At 40.5% G+C, this 18819-nt stretch overlaps 2 protein-coding genes across 3 annotated transcripts; both read right to left on the minus strand.

Annotated features, from left to right (window-relative positions):
- Positions 1 to 3927: 3927 nt before the first annotated feature.
- On the minus strand, positions 3928 to 9072 carry pias4a (protein inhibitor of activated STAT, 4a). The gene is made up of 11 exons (XM_027028362.3): positions 9013 to 9072; positions 7535 to 7919; positions 7347 to 7431; positions 7136 to 7177; positions 6944 to 7034; positions 6250 to 6378; positions 5527 to 5632; positions 5266 to 5339; positions 4729 to 4889; positions 4484 to 4632; positions 3928 to 4313 (listed from the first exon to the last, which is right to left on the minus strand). The coding sequence occupies exons 1-11, from the start codon at positions 9037 to 9039 to the stop codon at positions 4045 to 4047; spliced, it is 1518 nt and encodes a 505-aa protein (XP_026884163.1). The 5' UTR covers positions 9040 to 9072; the 3' UTR covers positions 3928 to 4044.
- A 2093-nt stretch (positions 9073 to 11165) lies between these two features.
- On the minus strand, positions 11166 to 14979 carry scamp4 (secretory carrier membrane protein 4). Of its 2 annotated transcripts, XM_027028363.3 has the most exons (7): positions 14707 to 14979; positions 14220 to 14236; positions 13967 to 14095; positions 13693 to 13849; positions 13501 to 13602; positions 12659 to 12776; positions 11166 to 12411 (listed from the first exon to the last, which is right to left on the minus strand). In XM_027028363.3, exons 2-7 carry the CDS (start codon positions 14224 to 14226, stop codon positions 12229 to 12231), a joined length of 696 nt encoding a protein of 231 aa, XP_026884164.2. In that variant the 5' UTR covers positions 14227 to 14236; positions 14707 to 14979; the 3' UTR covers positions 11166 to 12228. The 2 variants fall into 2 exon arrangements, with proteins under 2 accessions (XP_026884164.2, XP_026884165.2); XM_027028364.3 differs by lacking the exon at positions 13501 to 13602 and having other exon boundaries at positions 14707 to 14978.
- Positions 14980 to 18819: the final 3840 nt, after the last annotated feature.

The following is an 18819-nucleotide window of genomic DNA, read 5'->3' on the forward strand; positions in this document are numbered from 1 at the left end:
TTCTGTGATCATGCCCCAGTAATCTTAAGAGTGCTGCATCCCCCTGAAAGACTTTTTACCATTTTTGACTTTCCAGAGTCAGTTAAATCTCTTTTTTGGCCCATTTTGCCTGAGGAAAAGAAGCTGCCTAATATTTTTGCACACATTGATATAGGGTGTTGATCTCCTTAGGCCACACCCTCCCTCATTACACAAACACACATCACCCGATATGCTTAAATCCAATAAGCATTCAAGTTTATACAGCTTGGCGTTGGAAAATATGCATAAAAATGATGATATGGTCAAAATACTCTCTGGCCTAATAATTGTGCACACAGTGTATATATGAAGCAGCAAGAATAATGTTGTTAATTGTTATTAATGATAAAATTATACAATTTTAAAACTTCACTGATACTCCATTCTCTTAGAATGCTTACTCTACATTATTAAAGATATAAAGTGATACTAATTTATGTAGTAAGTAGATGTCGTAAAGGAATGAGATTGATAAATGTTTGTTCTTTTTTGTTGCTGCTAAGCTAAAGCTTCCAAACGTAAGCTCTGAATACGCGTAAATGTTCTGCAACTGCGTTAGCATATTCTTGCTCGCTTAAAATCCCCAAAACGACTTGCGTTTTTGTATAGCAGCGACTGCTCACTCAGTGCGACATCTAGTGAAGTAATCAAGAAATTGCCTCGTTAAATTAGTTCAAGCCTCTCCACTATGGCATCTTGTCAAATGAGCTTTTTTTATTTATTTATTTATTTTAATTTGAAGTGGCTAATTATTTAAAAATAAAATCTTAAAAAACACTTGAAAGACAAAAATTATTATTTTTTTTAAATCAGTTTAATTAATTGCACACATAAATGACATGTTAGAGTATGACTTCCTTAGAATGTTTACATTTTCTCAAAACAGGGACAGCTGAATACTTGTTCCTAAGGCCAAGTCCAGTGTTGAGGACATGACAGTGTTTCAGTGATTTATATAACTCTTATGAATGTGGCAATAGCCACCCACTAACATTTCAGTTATCTAATTCCACCCACTTCAGCAATTGGAGGCAATTCAGAATTTGATAAAATATTATTTATTATTTTTTTTATTGGCTTTTAATATGAACATATAAAAAGACACAACAAACAAAACATTTACATCAAGGATTGCAAGCCACTGCCCATGCTGTCATAAGCACTGTAAGAAGGGATGCCACCACTGAAGTTTCCTCCTACCCCAAAGAACCGAGAATCAAACCCTACATTTTTAGCCTCACCTAGCAGGTTACTCAAGCATTCTATACCCCCTGACTGTTGCAAAGCTGAAAGTGTGTTTTGGTGTTACAAAATCATCCACTGGACACATCAGCCTTTTTCTACCCACTTCTCTTAGAATGGATCTGCATATAAGAAGCCTGACGTGAAGGTCCTACATTTTAGCTGCAGAAACGAAGAGAGAGAGAGACCACACAAATGTAGTCCAAACCGAGGCACTAACTACCACAGGGACGTGCAGAGAAAATATGCCATAACCAGTTTCTCTACTAAAACGTGAAGTTGGGAGTATTGTGAAGGCAATACATGGAAGACCATGCTCTCACACACACACACACACACACACACACACACACACACACACACACACACAATTAAATTTGACTTTATCCATGGCCAAGACATTCCCTTGCACAAATGGAATACAGTACTGAGTGTCTTTTCAAGTCAGATTTAAGGATGATGTGGGGGGGGGGGACAAAAAAAACCAAAAACTAAGGCGGCAAGCATGCCACCCAGAGCAGTGGAAATTATGCAGTGGTTTCAATAAACTTGATTTTTCAAATTAAAAGCATGAAATTTAACTTTTCATTGAAAATGAAAACGCTTTTAAAACAATAAACAAATGATCTCTTTTTGTGCGAATCAAATCAATAACGTACAGAATGCTTAAATCAAGGATCACTACTAATGAATCAAATGACAAAACATGTGAAGGAAGTCTGACTAATGACTTGAGTGTCTTTTCAAGGGGATCACCATCCTGCAGACACGGGCTCACATACTAAATATCATCACAATTAGAGTGCTGTTCAGGGATCTGTTCCTTTCGCCCCCTCTACATAACTGCACTTATTAGCATTTGATAGGAACAAGTGATCCCAGATTCTAACTGAAGTCACGGACACGAGTTCTGAGAACAGGATAAAGTCTCAGTGATATTCCTGCCACTGTCCACATGCGAGCGGAGTACCCAGGCCCCATTAAGTGGCTGAGTACAGTGAAATCTCCCACCTTAAAAACGAACGGATGGGCAACCAGCCAAGAGCCTGTGCAAATAAACAAGCCTGATAAGCACAACGTTTCTGTTCCTTATGAGAGAAAAAAACAAAAACAAAACAAAACCTCCACTCTTCTTAAATGCCAGGCCATTTTAAAAGGCAAACAATAAAACCAAAAATGAAGTCTCATTTTGATGACAAAAAAAACAACAAACAGAACATTAGAAGAATATTGCATGTTATATGAATTCCAACTTCACATCAGAAAATGTACCCATCTCACGACAAAACATAACATCCCAACAGCACTTCTGATTCACAGGGTTCACAGTGGAAACAAACTCTCCCCATCATTCGGAAATCAAAAATAAAGGTCCCACTGCAAAAAAAAGCATCACACAGAAAAGCTAACCCATAGTCAGGTGCCTACTGTTCATGCTGTCAGTAAAAGTCCAGGAACTGAAGCTGTCTATGGCCACTTGGCTTCTTGGCATTGGGTGGGCGTCTGCACAATCCCCTCTGCCCCCACCACCACCTCTACCCCTGACAAATTAAAAGTCCTCATTTAAAGCAGTCTTACTTGATCTAAATCATTGCTCCCCTTCACAGTCTTAACCGAGTAACCCAATAGAAGTGGGAATCAGAGACCTGCAATCATCAGATAATGCTCTAATACATAATAATTATGCCCTACTGTACAGTATTTACCTGCAGGAACATCAATTCCAAAAAGGATCACTAACTGAAATCCTCGTGTTCCAAATGTTGACCTTTGACGTTTATTTAGTTAATTATGCGCAAACCAGATTGGAAATCCAATGCTTATGGCAAAGTTCAGGGATGTTTTAGTTCAACATGTAAGGGCACTACAAATAATGCAGTGAATGAGTTTTCCCTCCAGTGTTACCGCGCACATGCGCGCGTGCACACACACACACACACACACACAAAAAGAATCTCAAATCAAGTCAGGTTTGCCTTTAGACTGAGGTAGGTTGTCCATTTCTGTGAACAAAGGAGCAATAGAAGGGAAAACAGAAAAATACATGGAGAGAAAAAAAACAAAAACAAAAACAAAACAACAAACACCCCTTAGTTTCCAAATCCGACTGAACCATGCATGATTCCTGGAACATCCCAAAGTCGTTTTGGCTTTTTGTTGATGGCAACTGTATAATATATCAAAGCCTAATGACAATGCCTCCATATTTAGTTGTGGGTGGTACAGTCAGAGGGAAACAAAAAACAAAAAAAATAAAATTAAATGAAATCGGTACGGCTTTTGATCTAGTGATATTGCCAATATTTGGAGAAGAGCAGTATCTTTTATAAGCATCTCCTCGCACAGCTGAACAATGGTAAAAGCTAAAAATGCCTGATTGTGAGCTTAAGTGGTTTGGGACAAAAAAGACAGTGAAAGTGAATGAGAAAGGAATGCGGGTGTTTGTAACTCCTCCGTAGTAATTTAAAGGGAGAATACGGTATTCGGATGCTGAGGAGGAGAGAGAGAGAGCGAGAGAGAGAGAGGATGGCTTTTAGTGGGCATCTGTGGGTTTCCAGTGGTGTCATGGGGATGCCCATCTGCTCCAGAGGTCAACAGCTTAGGTTTGTGCATGTGTTCATGTGTCTGCAAGTGTTTCGGGGCAAACATGTTTTAGGAGAGGAATAAACAGGGGGCGAGGGGCTGGGGGTGGGTGGGGATGACTTCTGAAATTCCAGGGCTCAGATCTGACCCGTGCCCCCCCCGCCCTCAATCCCTCTCAGTCTGCAACTTCATCCTGCCTCAGTACGCAGTGACCAGGTCTTTGTCATAATCGTATCGGCCCCTCTTAGGAGGTGGACTGTCCTGGCTGTCTTCCGTGTCCTCGCTGTCCCCGGCCCCCCCTCCCCCCTCCTCGTCTGACGAGTCGTCCAGAGTAAGGTCCACCACGGCCCCACCTCCCGAGGTACTGCCCGTCCCGGCCGAGCCCACTGCCGGCCCGCCCGGCGCCGACTTCCCCGTCTGGCTCGTGCTGCTGTGCGCTGGGGAGTGGCCGTTTGCCTCAGGGACGCCTGCCGTGAAAAGACGACATGCAAGACAGATTAACAGGGGCTCCAAGAAATCAGACTTCTTATATACCAAAATAAACAGCTCAAATAGAATTACGCAATCCCTCTTTTATTTAGAGGTCTGGCAAACACGAGAATCTTTTTTTTATTTTAAGAACACAAGAACATCTTACATATATCCACCAGAGGGTAGTCTGGAGTGTGGCTTCTTTCCCGCTCCCTCTCCTTGTCTTTCTCATCCCTAATGGGCCTCCACGAGCCATCAGTCAAGTACTCGATCTCCTCCACGTCCTCCGTTTCCTTCAAGATCTCCGACAGCAAGCTGAAGGTGAGGGGGAAAAAAAAAAACAAAACAGGCAGCTTGTAGTCGACGGCATCTCCGCTGGCATCAGGGCACACGGCGTCACCCTCGACTCACCCATCAATGGTGAGCAGCTCGTACGGAGCAGGCTTGTCACACACGGGACAGGTCCACGTGGGCTTCTTTTCGTTCATTTGCAGGAAGAAGACGGCGTCGAAACACTGCAGGTGCGCGCAGGTGAGAGCCCGACACGGCACCCCTAGCCGCATCTTCACCAGCTGATGAGAGGCAGAGTCAGGAGTGCATCATTTACAGTTCCCCAGAAATGTCAGTTCATCGATATATATGTCTTCAAACGCAGCTCACTAGTCGTTTTTAATATCAGGGAGGAAAGACGTTCCATCTTTAGCTATCCCTTTTGTTGCAAGGATATACCTGGCCATACAAAGCTTGTCAAACAATAACCTGATTTTTTTTACTTCAGCTCCAAAACAGAAGTTGAAAGGGCCAAAATGCTCAAGTATCTCTTTAAAGTCAAAGACTTAATGCTTGTTGTGCTACTATTAGATTTTTTTTTACCACTGCTGTTAAAAAGGTAACTCATGTCACACATGGGAGATGAAATGGAAAAGTATAAAAGGCAAAAAAACATACTGGGCAGATGAGAGACACTCGTAGTCCTGTAGTAGCTATCTCGCTCTCAGGATCAAAACGCAACTTGTCCTGAACTGCAAGCAAGCACACACAGCAACGACTCGCACAAGTTCACCTTAAATCCATCTAACATTCGCAGAGAGACGGTCATAGAAGAAAGTACCACGAAAAACACTATAATGGCTGCCATAATGCTGTGGCCTCACAAGCGCACGTGCCAAATGTAGGGGCAGGGGTGGGGTTTTAAAGACAGCGACTCACTGCGCTCGCGGCATCGCTCTGCACTCTCCACTGAGCAGTGTTTGAGCTGGTTGAAGAGCTCGGCAGACGTGAAGACCCTCACCAGGTACACAGCCACGGAGTATCTCTGCAAACGTGATGAGAAGCCATGCCCACTTAGTGACCACAGCGCTCACGTTCTTTGAGCATAACGGCAATTTGCAGACCTGCTTCCCTTATCACCAAGCTAATTTGGTTCATGGTGGGTTAAAAATAAATAAATTAATTTTTGTTAATAATGAGGTCATGCTACAATAGCCTGAGGAGCCAAGTAAAGGACAAGGGTTTGATTTCTCTCTGCCATTGTTTTCTTCTGTGGAGGCAAAGCCCATAAAACAATGACAAGGTTCTTTGCATCTGCCCAACATTCTAATACAGTAACCAACTCAACAGCTTAATCAAGTTGTTTAGGTGTCATCTGATGTGTCCATTTTAAATGATAACACAAATAAAACATGATTCTTAGCAGCATTTTAATACAAATATTATTTGTATGAATCCCTTAGACACACACCATTATCTTGAGAAAGAATATGAAATTATATATATAAAAATATATAAAAACAACTCAAATCTAGATTTTAAAGCTTTTGTCCACTTTTGGATGCAAATGTCCACAGTAGCCTCCTGAGAAGACTTGAAATAAAAATACACTAGACTGATCTGTTCAAGCGCTAGTCTTCGGAATATCTTTTAGCAGACTACCTTTCCAAAGTTGCCCCATGTGATGGTGACCCGGTTGGTGGCTGTGGAGAGATGGAGCCAAGGGGTGATATTAATTGGACGACAGGGTCGACGAGGTTCCACACCTGGTTTATTGGACGGGTAGTAGCCCTGGAGATGACAAGTGACAAAAGAAATGGCAAGAAAAAATTCAAAAAGATTAGGAGAAACAGATCAAGTAGGCCTTATTAAAAATAAAAATGTTAAATGTCCTTGTATTGTGTTTAAATTAACTTGACCTTAAGGGTCCTATTTATTCCAAATAAAAAGACCCTAACCACTTCCCCTACTCTTAAAGAAAGATTATAAGTTAACTTTAAAATATAGATAGAAACAAAAAGACCTCAACCTCAATTAAAAAGTAGCTACATCATTTAGGGACAGTTTCTCAGACCCAGATTAAGCCTAAACCTGCATTAAAAAGAATTTCTAATGATTCATCATTTGCACCGCAGGTGTAATCCAGGTACAGGAAAACAGCCCTTACAATAATCATTTACTTGCACCAAATGATCCCATGCAAGCAGAAGTAGCTAGGGAGAGTGAGGAAGGTGAACTAACATGTCCTTTCAGGCCAGATTCATACGTCACTTGTATTCACCAAATGAATTGCCCCTGTCATGCCATGAAAGTAACCAAAACCCAAGGTTCATGAAACCCAGATAGACCTCCTTACCGGAACATGACAGTAGGACTGATTCACTTTGACAGCGATATTTGGAGGGTATTGATCCTCCTGGACACCAATAGAGTCTGTATAACAGATTCTGAAAAAGATCATTAAGACAAAGAATTTCAGAGCCATTTTTCATATCATATCTGATATTCAACAATAACAACAACATGGCAGATGTTCTGATAGACTTGCCTAAGAACCACCTGGACTGATTTCACTCCTGGGCGAAGTTCACTAAGAACAAAAAGGACAGAAAATAAAGTTTATACTTTTACCATTTCATTTTGCCTTATCATCATTTACATTGTAAATGTGTAAACATACAGGCAAATGAAACACTATAAAAACACACTGCACAGAGGAGACCCATATCTTTTTTATTCCTTTCACTGCTATTTCTCACCTGGAGTTTCGGATCTGGTCCACCTGGCTCTGTGTTAATTCAAAAACACACTGACTATCCTGTAGTTTCTCACTGTTTTGAGCAACTGCAAAGCATGGCAAGATTGGATCAAAAATCAGATTTGTAACACGGCAACAAACAGAGTGACAATGAGGACCCGTCACACTTTCTTAAGCAACGTGACGTACTTAGCTCTGTGGGTGGCAACAGTGTTTCTAAGTTGTGGTAGAAAGGTAAGGGCACTAGTTTAACTTCGGCAGCCGGCGGAGCTGGCAGCTTGGGCATGCCGTTGAGGTAGTCTGTGCCCTGCATCGCGCCTCGGGGGGAGGAACTGAGAGTCGGGTAGGACACCGCCGTCACTCCCTCTGGGCGGCGGGCGGCCAGCCACCCGGAGGCCTTGGGGAAGCGCGTCTCGTAAAGCTGCCGGACGTGCTTCAGGAGCTCGGGGCTGTATTCCGTCTGCACGAGCCTCAGCGCTCTGCCCACCAGGTCCTGCTTTAGCCCACTTTTACTGCGTCCCATTGAGGCCAGCAGAGTCTGTAGGTCAGACACCCGGAAACTCTTCACCATGTTCTGTCCGCGGCATAAGCAGCAAGAGGATGGAGAAAGGAGAACAAAAACAAATGGAACACATGTTAAAAATGTCATCGCACAATCCGTAAGCATCTCAACAACCAGACATATGGTTTATGCATATGTGTCTTGTTCACTTATTTACAACACGCCATGACTGGTACAAAACGATGTATACCTTACTTGCCTTTTTATAAATAATTAAATATAGCTCTTATTTTCTCTTCATAAATTGACTGACAAATGAAGAGAGGGTCATCACGTGAACTGATCCCGTAGGTGCTCATGACTAGCATCATGAACGAAGAAAATATTGCTTAACTCACTTAGCTAAGCATTTAATACGGCTCATGCGAAATTTCAATCTCGCCTGCAAAGAACCAAAGCGTTGGCATTTTATTTAAAGGACAATGCTGCAAATGATGCATCGACTGTCCAAAGTACCCAATATAGCCAGCTGCCTCCAAACCCATGTCTGTTTTCAGCAACATGGTAGGTTAACTTACACTAGGCAACCATGCACTCTCATAAATACAGGCCAACGTTGTGTGCCGTACACTAGCAAAGGGCTAGCCAAGAAGCATGGGTGCTATCATGCAGTGCGAGCACGGGAAGGCACCGGATGAACCGACACAAGTCATTTATTAGTCTCACTTCTTGTTGTCACAACGTCCAACCTGATATGTCAGGAGTGTGTTAAATGACAGCCGCATCTACCTGGTAAATGTTCACATTCGCAAGTAGTTGTGACAGCCAACGGTCGGACCTCGTTGCCTTGGTTTCGCGCCTACATTGTGAGCGACTGTTTTTAACATCATTCATCTCCACCAGCGTTAGCTTAGCTTGCTCCAGGCAGACAAGTGAGACAGCTAGGCTAGCTAAGATAGCTAAGCTAGTTAGCTAAGCTACGTCCCCTGCCCCGGCACAGGCACAACTGCCAACGCAGTTTAAGGGAGTACCAGTAAAAACAAATTAGGATAACATTACACAGCCTCCGATTCGGTTTTAATTACGTTCAGATGAAAAGCAACCGGTCTCTCTTGGCCTTGTTAGCGCTTTTATTTTCCTCACGAAAAAGATCTCATCTACTTACCATCGCTTCTACCAGTTCAGCCGCCATCTTCACAAAGCAGCCCCGCGAGAGCCTGAAGCGAAAGGCAGCGGCGCGCCAATGAAAAGCGCAGAAGGCATTCGGCTACGCCGCGGAGCGTCCAATCGGCGACCGCGAAGTCATAACATGGGCCGGGTTAAGGGAAAAGGGGCGTGATTGCGAGGGTTTAAAAAGACAGTGCGCTTTTCAAAAAAAGAAAGCTCGCAGCTAGGTCTACCTTACCTGATAGGCCTCTCGTTCTTGTAAAGCTGTCCGGTGCTGTCTGAACCTCGTAGTCTAACTCGCCCACTTTAATAGCCCGGTGTAAGGGCGAAAGCGCGGCGTATTTTTAATTCATACTCAACGTGAGTATGGTGCATTCCGCGTGAAGTGGAAAGGAGCGCATGGCTCCGTCGACTCCATTCCGCACAGAGAAAATCCATTTCATGAGTTGTAGGAATCCAAACACCGAGGAATATATGCTTTGTTTAATTTTTACGTTCAGTTATTTTGAGCCCCCATTTAAACAACAATGCAGAGATTCATCAATAGGTTACGATCCTAACACATCGTAGAATACTCTAAGATACATCAGAGCTCTTTACCTGCGACGACAATGAAGAAAATGGCTTAGGAGAATGGACAAATCTGTTTTACACATTCCTCACCCAACTCCATCTCATGTTTTACTTGCCCACTGCAAGTGGTGGGGGAGGGGAAGAATGTTGAGAACACTGGTGTGAAAGAATCAGGGCTATGAATTGTCAGTACTGGTCTGATAAGGGAAAACCTCCTGGATTTAATTTGCACAAGGAGGCCAACAACAAAGTCATTTTCACCAACTAAGTGACAACAGTAATATATTATATAAAGATGCTTGTACTAATATATATTTAAGTGGTTTTGTGATCAAAGATCATGCATCGTTTGAGGAAAATCAGTACATTTAAATTTTAAATCTGTATTAAATCTGTAATTGATCTCAGCACAAGGCTGTCTCTGGGAAAGCAATAACCCAAGCTGTGACCTTATGCAAATATTATATATATATATATATATATATATATATATATATATATATATATATATATATATATATATATATATATATATATGATGCAGATTAATTAAGACTTTATCCCAGAACAAGTTTTTCTTCATGGGAACTGTTATCCATTTTTCTACTACTTATGTGATGTTGCATGGTCTGCCAGGTTGGTAGCTTTTAGGAACACTCACCAGCACATTAGTATTTCTTAACGATACACCCCACGGTTCGTCTCGGCACACCTAATGCTTTGGCTGTGGGCTTGCTTTGCTCAGATTTTTCAGCCATGTGATGGTCTACCTCTCTGGCATCCTCACTTGACATGGACACGCCACATTTAGAATCATCTCTGGACCTTTTTGTATAGCTCTCTCGTGCACGAAGTAATGATGCAATGACACTTCTGGCTAAGAAACCACTGAGCAGATGGGGAGACGATGCATAAAACAGTCTGCAATTCCCAGATGGTTCTTTCGGTACAGCTGTATGTACCCTTGAAATAAAGCCTCTGCACTTTAATCTCAGAGACATTGTTTACTATCCAATTTATTGGAGTACAAAACTCCATTACTGTCCCTTCACTTGGGGACTGCACTGTGAATAACCTCTGATCTGTTTTGGATTCCTGCATTTTAATAGTTTTGTCTTACAAACAATTGTTCATGTATCATTCTTACACTAGCAGTATGAGAATGTTTGTTTGTATCTTCATTTTTATAATATAAATATAACCAAGGTGTCACAAGGTATTTTATTTTGTTGGCTCAGCCCCACCTGAAGTCACACATATATTAGATGTGTTGGTGTAATTGAGGAGATTAAATTCGATGGTGTGGACAGAAGTTGATTTTGAAATGATCCAGCTGTTATACTCATTGTTATCAACAGACTTCACTGGAGCCTTTGGCACCATCACTAGATAGTAACGCTGCAACAGAGCCTGTTTCTTAATAAATTATCTGAAGTAACCACATACTCAGTTTCAGCTGAAATCATTAAAAAAATTTTTTTTACATTTTAAAATTAAGTCAGCATCTGGTGATTGATTAAGAAGCCAACCAAGTCAAAACATTATTGATGCTAACAGATTAATAACAAAAGCACTGAGTCTGAAAAGGAATGTTTTATTAAAGTAAAACAGTAACACCTTTCTGGTGAATTTAGAGTCTTATCAAATATATTCAGTCAATTGATGTCTCACAGATCAAGTGTAGAGATGAAATGCATTTAATGAAAAAAAGTCTCAATTTCGAGAGCCCACAAACGTAGTGTTAAATTAGCTGAAACACTGGCTAAAGGAACGCATGTTTCAACAGCATGGCACTAACATTAAAAGCAGCGGATGTCCAGGAGATAAGAACAGCATTGAGCAAAGTGATAATACTGAGCAATAGAAATTGCAAGCATTAAGCAAAATAGTACTTATGATCCTGCATAGTTGCACAAGACCATATCCCCATGCGGAACTGCAGCGCTTCAGCCACTTTCAAGATCTTTAAGACATGCGAGCACGAGAAGGCATTTTCAGGTACATCTCCATTTTGAAGATCAGGTACACATTCTGAACAGTTTCATGAGAGAAAAAAGGAATTACAGCTGGCACATTAAAAAACAGGCAAGTCATATACTCATCTCCAATGTAAAAAAAAAAAGTTCCCAGTAACTGAATCGTGTCAGTTTCGGATGAATGTCAAATATCTCTTAAAACACCCGCAAGATACACCTTTACATTTTGTATGAAAATCTAGATAATTCCAACAAAACAAAAATATGAATTCATGGCTTCTGTTCTGGAACACAAAGGGTGCAGTTCTGCAAGGTGTCTTACATAGTGTTACAAAGCAGTGTAAATAAAATGCTTGGCAAAGTGCCACTATTATAGTGTGAGTAGCATCGCATCAAGATGACTCTCATCCAGTAAGATCATTTCTATTCCTGCAGATATGACTGTACTGTATGCGATGCAACATGTTTCTGCGATGCAGCTTGTAAACAAAAGTACACCGGACTCCATCAAACAACTGTTCTGTCTTCTCGTTGTAGGTTTGTCATTATTGTACATTTTGTCGTGCCTTTACGTGTTGAGAAATGAGTTACCCATTTGGGGCAGTGGAAAAAGTACACTCCGGCTCCATCTACAATTTGCTGACAGGGGCGGGGGTCCCCCTCTTTTACCACGGGCTGTTTTCTGGATAACTGGGCACAGCGGCTGGGTACTGTGGAAGACTGGGACCACTCTCCGCAACGGCTTTAAAGCCAGCTTCTCTAGCAGGAGCACTCTTCCACACACCAGTGCTCCACTCATCCTGGGCACGCTGCAGGCTGCCTCCCCCACCACGGTACAGCCGGTGAACCTGAAATGACACATACAAAAGTGTCACCTTCGCCACACTGTTTAACTTATTGTTCTGCACAGCCATCATCTAACATTAAACGACTCTGCACAGCACGAATCCAACGATGACAATGCTACCACAAAGTGGCGCTCCCCACTGCAGTGTATTTAGACAGCGGAAAGAATGTATTACGTCTACAAACTGGTCGTTCAGTACAGGACCACGCGTGACGTCAGGCCTAAAGTGTTTCATGCGTCAGACTCACCCTGATGAGCGCCAACACCATAAGTGCCGAGACACCCGTGAAAAGCAGAGCCGCGAAGAGCATAATCACTCCGGAGCCCACGTTAGTGCTGAAAAACGTCACTGTTGCTATCCAGCCACTAGAGGGAGGTATAAGGCAGGGACAGGAAGACAGAGGCTGTGCTCAAAATGACCTACTAAACACTACTCACATACTGACTGGGCCCCAAATCAGTATTCAGTATGCAACCGACATGTTTTTCCAGTACACAAAAGACACGCGGATGATCTACTACTCCAGCCAAATGTTCCAGTATGCGACCAGCACCATCTTTGTGGTCTACAATATGCTGTCATGTAACAGTGGCAGAAAATCTTTCACTAGAAGGCGGGCACCTTTATACGTTCACGTGATCTCATGGTATAGTTTGGGTCCGTTTCATAACGTATACTGTACTGTATACTACTATGGAGACTAGTACGCAGTACACAGTAGGCAATTACAAACATAGCCAGGGTTAGTCATTACCTTGCCTTTTATCATTGCCCTAACATTTACACAAATCATGTGATGATGACTATTAGAATTCATAAATCTCCCAGGTTGAACTAAACCTTGGGAATACCAACAACCTGAAAAAACTGTGGGGATTAAGCTCTATTGATAAGAATTCACAGAAGGGCTATTTTCTCATGAGCCCATTTTAAAAATCATCAAAAATACACTAGTGCAAGAAAATAAGAGTCAAAACCGCTGACATTATGAAAATTTCCCTTGGGTTGTTTACCTGTAATAAACACTCATAGCTTTCGTCATATGAAAAATTGCACGCTGCATCCCTAATGTGTTTGGCCCATACTCACCTTGCACCCCAGCCATTAAATCCTAAAGTCTGTATTAAGGCAAGAACACACTGAAGGAAGAAAATAAAGAAGAATGCCATGAAGTTACATGAACTGTCAGCCCTGCAGAAAGAGAAAAATCAACGAGTTTGAAATGCTGTTTATTTAGACACATTGGCTATATACCTCTGCTCCCATTTCCTCTGCGGTTACCTGAATGCCTTGTAAAGGGCCCTGAACCAACAGATGTAACTGCAGGGGCTGAACAGCAGTAGCCAGAGAAGCGCAAATCCAAAGTTAGCCACACCGCCCCCGCCAGCCCACCAGGCTATGCAAGACACCACGTTCACGCACAGCGTAACCGAGTACACTGGGAAGAAAGCAGCACGAAGCAACAGCATTTTTAATGAGAGTTCACGGAGACTCGGCTAATAAGGCTGCAAAGTCACAGATTATCGCGGTCTCAGTATAAGTTTCCGCCGCTTACACATCCAAAGGTAGTAAACTCTGCGAACGATCTGGCGATGAACTTCGGGAATTTCCTCGTCGAAGTTTTGGTAGAAGCATGGCTTAATGCGCAAAAATCCAGGAAGAGGTGGAAAGTTGTTGACCCGTTCTGAGAGGACAAAAAGGAAATCTCATCTAGACAGGTGCTGGACTCAATGAAGTTACGAACGAGTACTTGTCTAGTCTTAGAAATATACAAAGTTGATCAGTTTCCGCCACACCAGGCTACTCACCCGTCATTGTGATATTACTGCAGTTATCGTGTAAAACAAATACATAAAGGAAAGAAAAAGATAAATCAATATAATCACAGTGAAATCGCCAAAGTACTATTAACGTCAAGTAACTGTTTTCTGAAATATAACATCATCTGAATTGTTAAACGTGCACGACCCACTATCTTAAGTTGCTTGCACATCGCCTTCTTCTATATATTAGTGAGTGGTTAAGTATTAGTAAATCATAGGACTCATGTCAGCTAGATAGTTTCAAAAGGAAAAACGAAAAGTGAAAACTACTAACCAGATTGCACAATAAAACTTAGCCTGCGGCTTTGCTTCATGAGTAGCTAGACTAGCCAACTCGCACGCATGCAACGATAGAGGGAGCTAAACAAATCTCTTTCAGACAGCATAAGGAAGGTATGTAATAAATACCTGATATATTATGAAAGAATCATTCTCACTGCAATTATATAGCCTATGTAACGCTAACACCTACCTGTTAGGACGCTGAGGCTAACGTCGAGGATGCACCTCGGTCGCTCGGTTCCGTAAAAAACGGGAAATCGGTTCATTCCACTTGTAGGAAATGTAGTCCAAAGAGCCGTGCAATAGCTTTCTTCAGCTCGCCCAAAAATGCGTGAAACTACAGATCCCATACCAGGATTTTTAAAACTCGGGACTGCTTGAAAAAGCGCTATTGGTCGATTTGCATTTTAGGCTTCCTTTTGCATTTTAGGTTGCATGCGAATAAACGTTTTCGTGTGCCGCCTCAGTGCCTTGTTAGTAGCCCAGTGTTCAGTCCTCATAATAACAACCATTTCACCAACAGCACGAAAGATTTAGTGAAAACGTTGTGTTTCTCATTCTGATTTTTTTGTTCCTATTTAGTGCATGAGAGCTTTTCAGTGCAGTTGTCCAAAACGGCCCCCAAGAGTATTTTATCAATCGAAACGCCATCAAATTTCCTTTGGATTCCGTCAAAACGATTGAATTAAAGTAGTGGTCATTCCTTCTGGGGTAAATATGTTCAGCACAGTTGGACCAAAACTGGCCTAGCTGTAGCAGCCAATGTTAGAACCGGGCCATCTTTCGTCTGCTATCTGGGTATGACATAACAGTGCTGTAGGAAATAACATAGTTCTTTGCCAAAGTGTCATTTGGCTGAAATTTTATGGGGTTTATGCCCAGAGAATGCTATAAAAAGTAATAAATAGCATTATCAACGGAAATGTTTTAGAGAGATGTCAGAGATAATTTTAGCTTGAATTGCTTCGGCGTTGTAGGGGTTATAGACGTGTGGATCACTGCTTGCCTTCCTCATATTGGATTGAACGCAGTCTTCATCTTGCTTCACCTAACACAAAGTGGAGCTACATAAATCATTTTGTGTGCATTCTGCAGAATCTAAGATATTGGAAAGTGCGTCATGGCAAGAAACAGTTCCACCCAGGAAAATAATGTCACAACATCTTCCCCAAGCTGCTAAACTGCATCACTCAGACAGTATTCCAAGTAACAGTTGGTCCCCTGAGCCACAACAAAAAACATTAGTCATACTTTATTCACATTCACATTCAGAAGGAACTTGGCACTATGATATCTTTTTTCTTAATCCATAAATTATTCTTGGTTGGTTTTTGTGGTTAGTTACACTCCATCTGGGTTGCTCCAGACACCCTGGACACATATTTTTAAGAAGTATGCTTTGGTTAAAGAACGGCTCCAGGAGTATGGGACAAATGTTCAGGTTTAAAGATAAAACCTCCCGTCTTTTTTTTCCTAATTGTTAGTAATGCTATGACAATGTTTTGGGAATTGTACCCTTCAGATGGATGTGGAAATATAGAGAGTTATTTTTAAAAAATGAAAGGTTCCATCATGTTTTCCTGATGTAAGCAATGCAATGAACAAAGTAAAAATAATTTTAAAATGGAAATTATTTATAAATGGTATTTTATTGTTGTAAGATGAAATGTAGCAGTGACATTTTACTTATTTCTGTTTTAATATCAAAATATTACATATACTGTTGGAGAAAGTTATCCAAAATACTAAAAGTGGTGCATTAAAGCTATTGAAGAAATTGCAACAGTTTGTCATATAGCCCATGTTAGGTTGTAAATAAAACAAAGACATAATACTTAAAGTAGTTTAGATTGGCAATTGAAGTTTATGTAGCATATTTCATACATTTGGCAAGTACAAATAATAGAGAATAGGACAAGTGATTTAGTAAGACAAAGCATATTTTTTAATTGAAAAAATGTGTAGAGTACAAAAAATGTCTAGATAGAGTACATAAAATGTGCAGATAAAATACATAAAATGTGTAGAGTATATAAAATCAAATAAAAACTAGAGGATAATAATAAAAGGCAAGACAACAGTGCAGTTGCTGAGAGCTAAAACTGGGATCTCAAAGATCCAGGGAACCTTTTCAGATGGTTAATCTTGCTCTTATTGCCACAAGAGTAAGATTGTAATGACCATCTAACTACAAAGTGTGTTCTGGGAGTATTGTTCCAAAGTTCAGTAAATGAACAATTTATTTAGCAAGAATGTATTCCCTTATATTCCCTTATTTATTGCCTAGGTGGAAGTTCTTGGGAAAGAGAACGCTACATGGTGAAATATGTTTGGTGACTTCAGCAGTGATGTGAACTGGAGTGGCGACGTATAGTTGCGGCAGTCAGTACGGTTGGTGTTGTGAGTTATTCCAGTCAGGTTTTCAGACTCATTGTTAAGAAAAAAAAAGCACATCTTAACATTCTCAACAATCCTATCGCGAAACAAGAGCAGCCTAACTTATTTACACTCACTTTGTGCGGACTTATTTTTATTAGAAATGGGATTTTTTTTTTTAAGAAAAGAAAATAACCCACCTCAAAAATGTAATGAAAAAGAAAGATATAACCATTTTTGATGATGATTATACAGAGAAAAAATTATTATATGGAAAAAAAAAATACCACAAAGGAATCTATATTATTTTTTTCAGACTGGAGAGAAGCTCTCTCTCTCTCTCTCTCTCTCTCTCTCTCTCTCTCTCTCATATATATGTGTGTGTGTATATATATATATATATATAGCAGTTGTTTTAACATGGTACATTGTAATAAACAAGACTGTGTTATCGCCTTGCATTTATTCCTACTTGTCTCCCAACTTCTTACTTCTAATATTACTAGTAATTCAGATGGAGTAACAAATTAACTGTGCAGCTCTCTCTTTGGAGGTAAATAAGATGTTGGTAAAGAAACTTGACAGTATGCTCTTTGTATGAAACTTTTGTAAAATTTGTATGATAAAAGAAAACAAATCAGTGTGGGGAATTAAATGTTCTGGATTTCACAAACCTAAATAATGTATTTAAAATATTTTTCAATCATAAATAAATCAAGAACATTGAGGAATTTTATTCAAAATTATGTTTTTTCTAAAATGATCTTGTTTTTTTATATTATTTTGAAAATTATGATGTCAATAAACTACTAGCCAAACGATCAAATTTCCATAAACAGCTACTGGCCTAACTTTTGTCTATGCAGTTGCTACATCTGGAAAAATAACACATTCTCTACAAAACAAGTTATTACTCTACAAACTGGTTGAGAAACTTAATTTAGCTTTTCACTATATAACAGAGACTTTCACTTAGGAAGGATAAATGGGTGCTTTGGCTGCTACTGCAGGGAGCTGTCTCTGTGGTCTGGTGGTCAGAGTTCAAGTTTACCTCCTATCAGACCCAGGTTTGAGTCTTGGGTAGAGTGGCTGTTTTCAGCTTTTTTCACAGACTCAAATGGCAAGCCATATTGTTACCAAGATTTTTTGCAAAAAAATAAATTCCTATGTCAGATATGGAATATGCAGATGGACTGGACATTATTCTAGATGGTGCGAACATACCTCTGGGGTGTTCTGACTTTCAGTAATTATTTGAACAGTCCCCTGATCTTTTATGTACTTTTATTGGTGGTGTGACTTTCTGCAGAGCAGGAAAGTAAAATTCCAGAAAGATATTTTAATTGCTTATATTGCCATACTGGGATTGTATTGTGGAGAATATACCATGGCATAATCCTTACCACTCAAGTATTTGCTTAACCACAAAGCCAGAGATGTTATGCTCTGATTAATCCCCAGATTCTACATGGCAAAAGCTTTACTGAAAATGTTCAAGCCTCACATAGATACAGCATAGATACAGTGCTTTTTGTAAAAATGCTGTGAAAATTCTTACTCCTCTGTTTTGACAATGTGAACATACAACCCAGTTGTCTGTTCTCTTGTTTGATGAAGCTAATCTCGTTGCTTTTTCATTTTGTTATAAAGATGTCTTCTTTTGTATGTTTAATTATAAGAGATAATATAAATAAGTATTTTATAATAAAAGTCCATATCAGTAAATATAAATTCAGTGGTGCCAAACCTTTGTCCCTTACTTTCGAGAATGAACGTAATGAATGCATGGCGACGGAACAGTTTCGAAAAACTTCAAAACAATGAAGACCGTGCTTCTGTATTTAACGTTTAAAGGTTTTTAAGACCCCCAATGGCAATATTTTATGAATTGTTATATGTGGTTGAGTAGCGTAATTGCTGATGTAAT

The sequence above is a fragment of the Electrophorus electricus genome, chromosome 26 (genome assembly GCF_041902795.1).
Source record: "Electrophorus electricus isolate QZ-2024a chromosome 26, ASM4190279v1, whole genome shotgun sequence".
NCBI classification, from domain to species: domain Eukaryota; kingdom Metazoa; phylum Chordata; class Actinopteri; order Gymnotiformes; family Gymnotidae; genus Electrophorus; species Electrophorus electricus.

Excerpts from the sequence above, each read along its gene's own strand:
- pias4a (XM_027028362.3), bottom strand. The coding sequence starts at position 9,039 with ATGGCGGCTGAACTGGTAGAAGCGATG. Across the intron at positions 7,178-7,346 it reads GACCAGATCCGAAACTCCAG|TGAACTTCGCCCAGGAGTGA; the intron begins GTGAGAAATAGC and ends TTTTGTTCTTAG. Across the intron at positions 6,379-6,943 it reads AGTCCTACTGTCATGTTCCG|GGCTACTACCCGTCCAATAA; the intron begins GTAAGGAGGTCT and ends TGTCATCTCCAG.
- scamp4 (XM_027028363.3), bottom strand. Across the intron at positions 13,603-13,692 it reads GCCCTTTACAAGGCATTCAG|GGCTGACAGTTCATGTAACT; the intron begins GTAACCGCAGAG and ends CTCTTTCTGCAG. Across the intron at positions 12,777-13,500 it reads TTTAATGGCTGGGGTGCAAG|TGGCTGGATAGCAACAGTGA; the intron begins GTGAGTATGGGC and ends ACCTCCCTCTAG.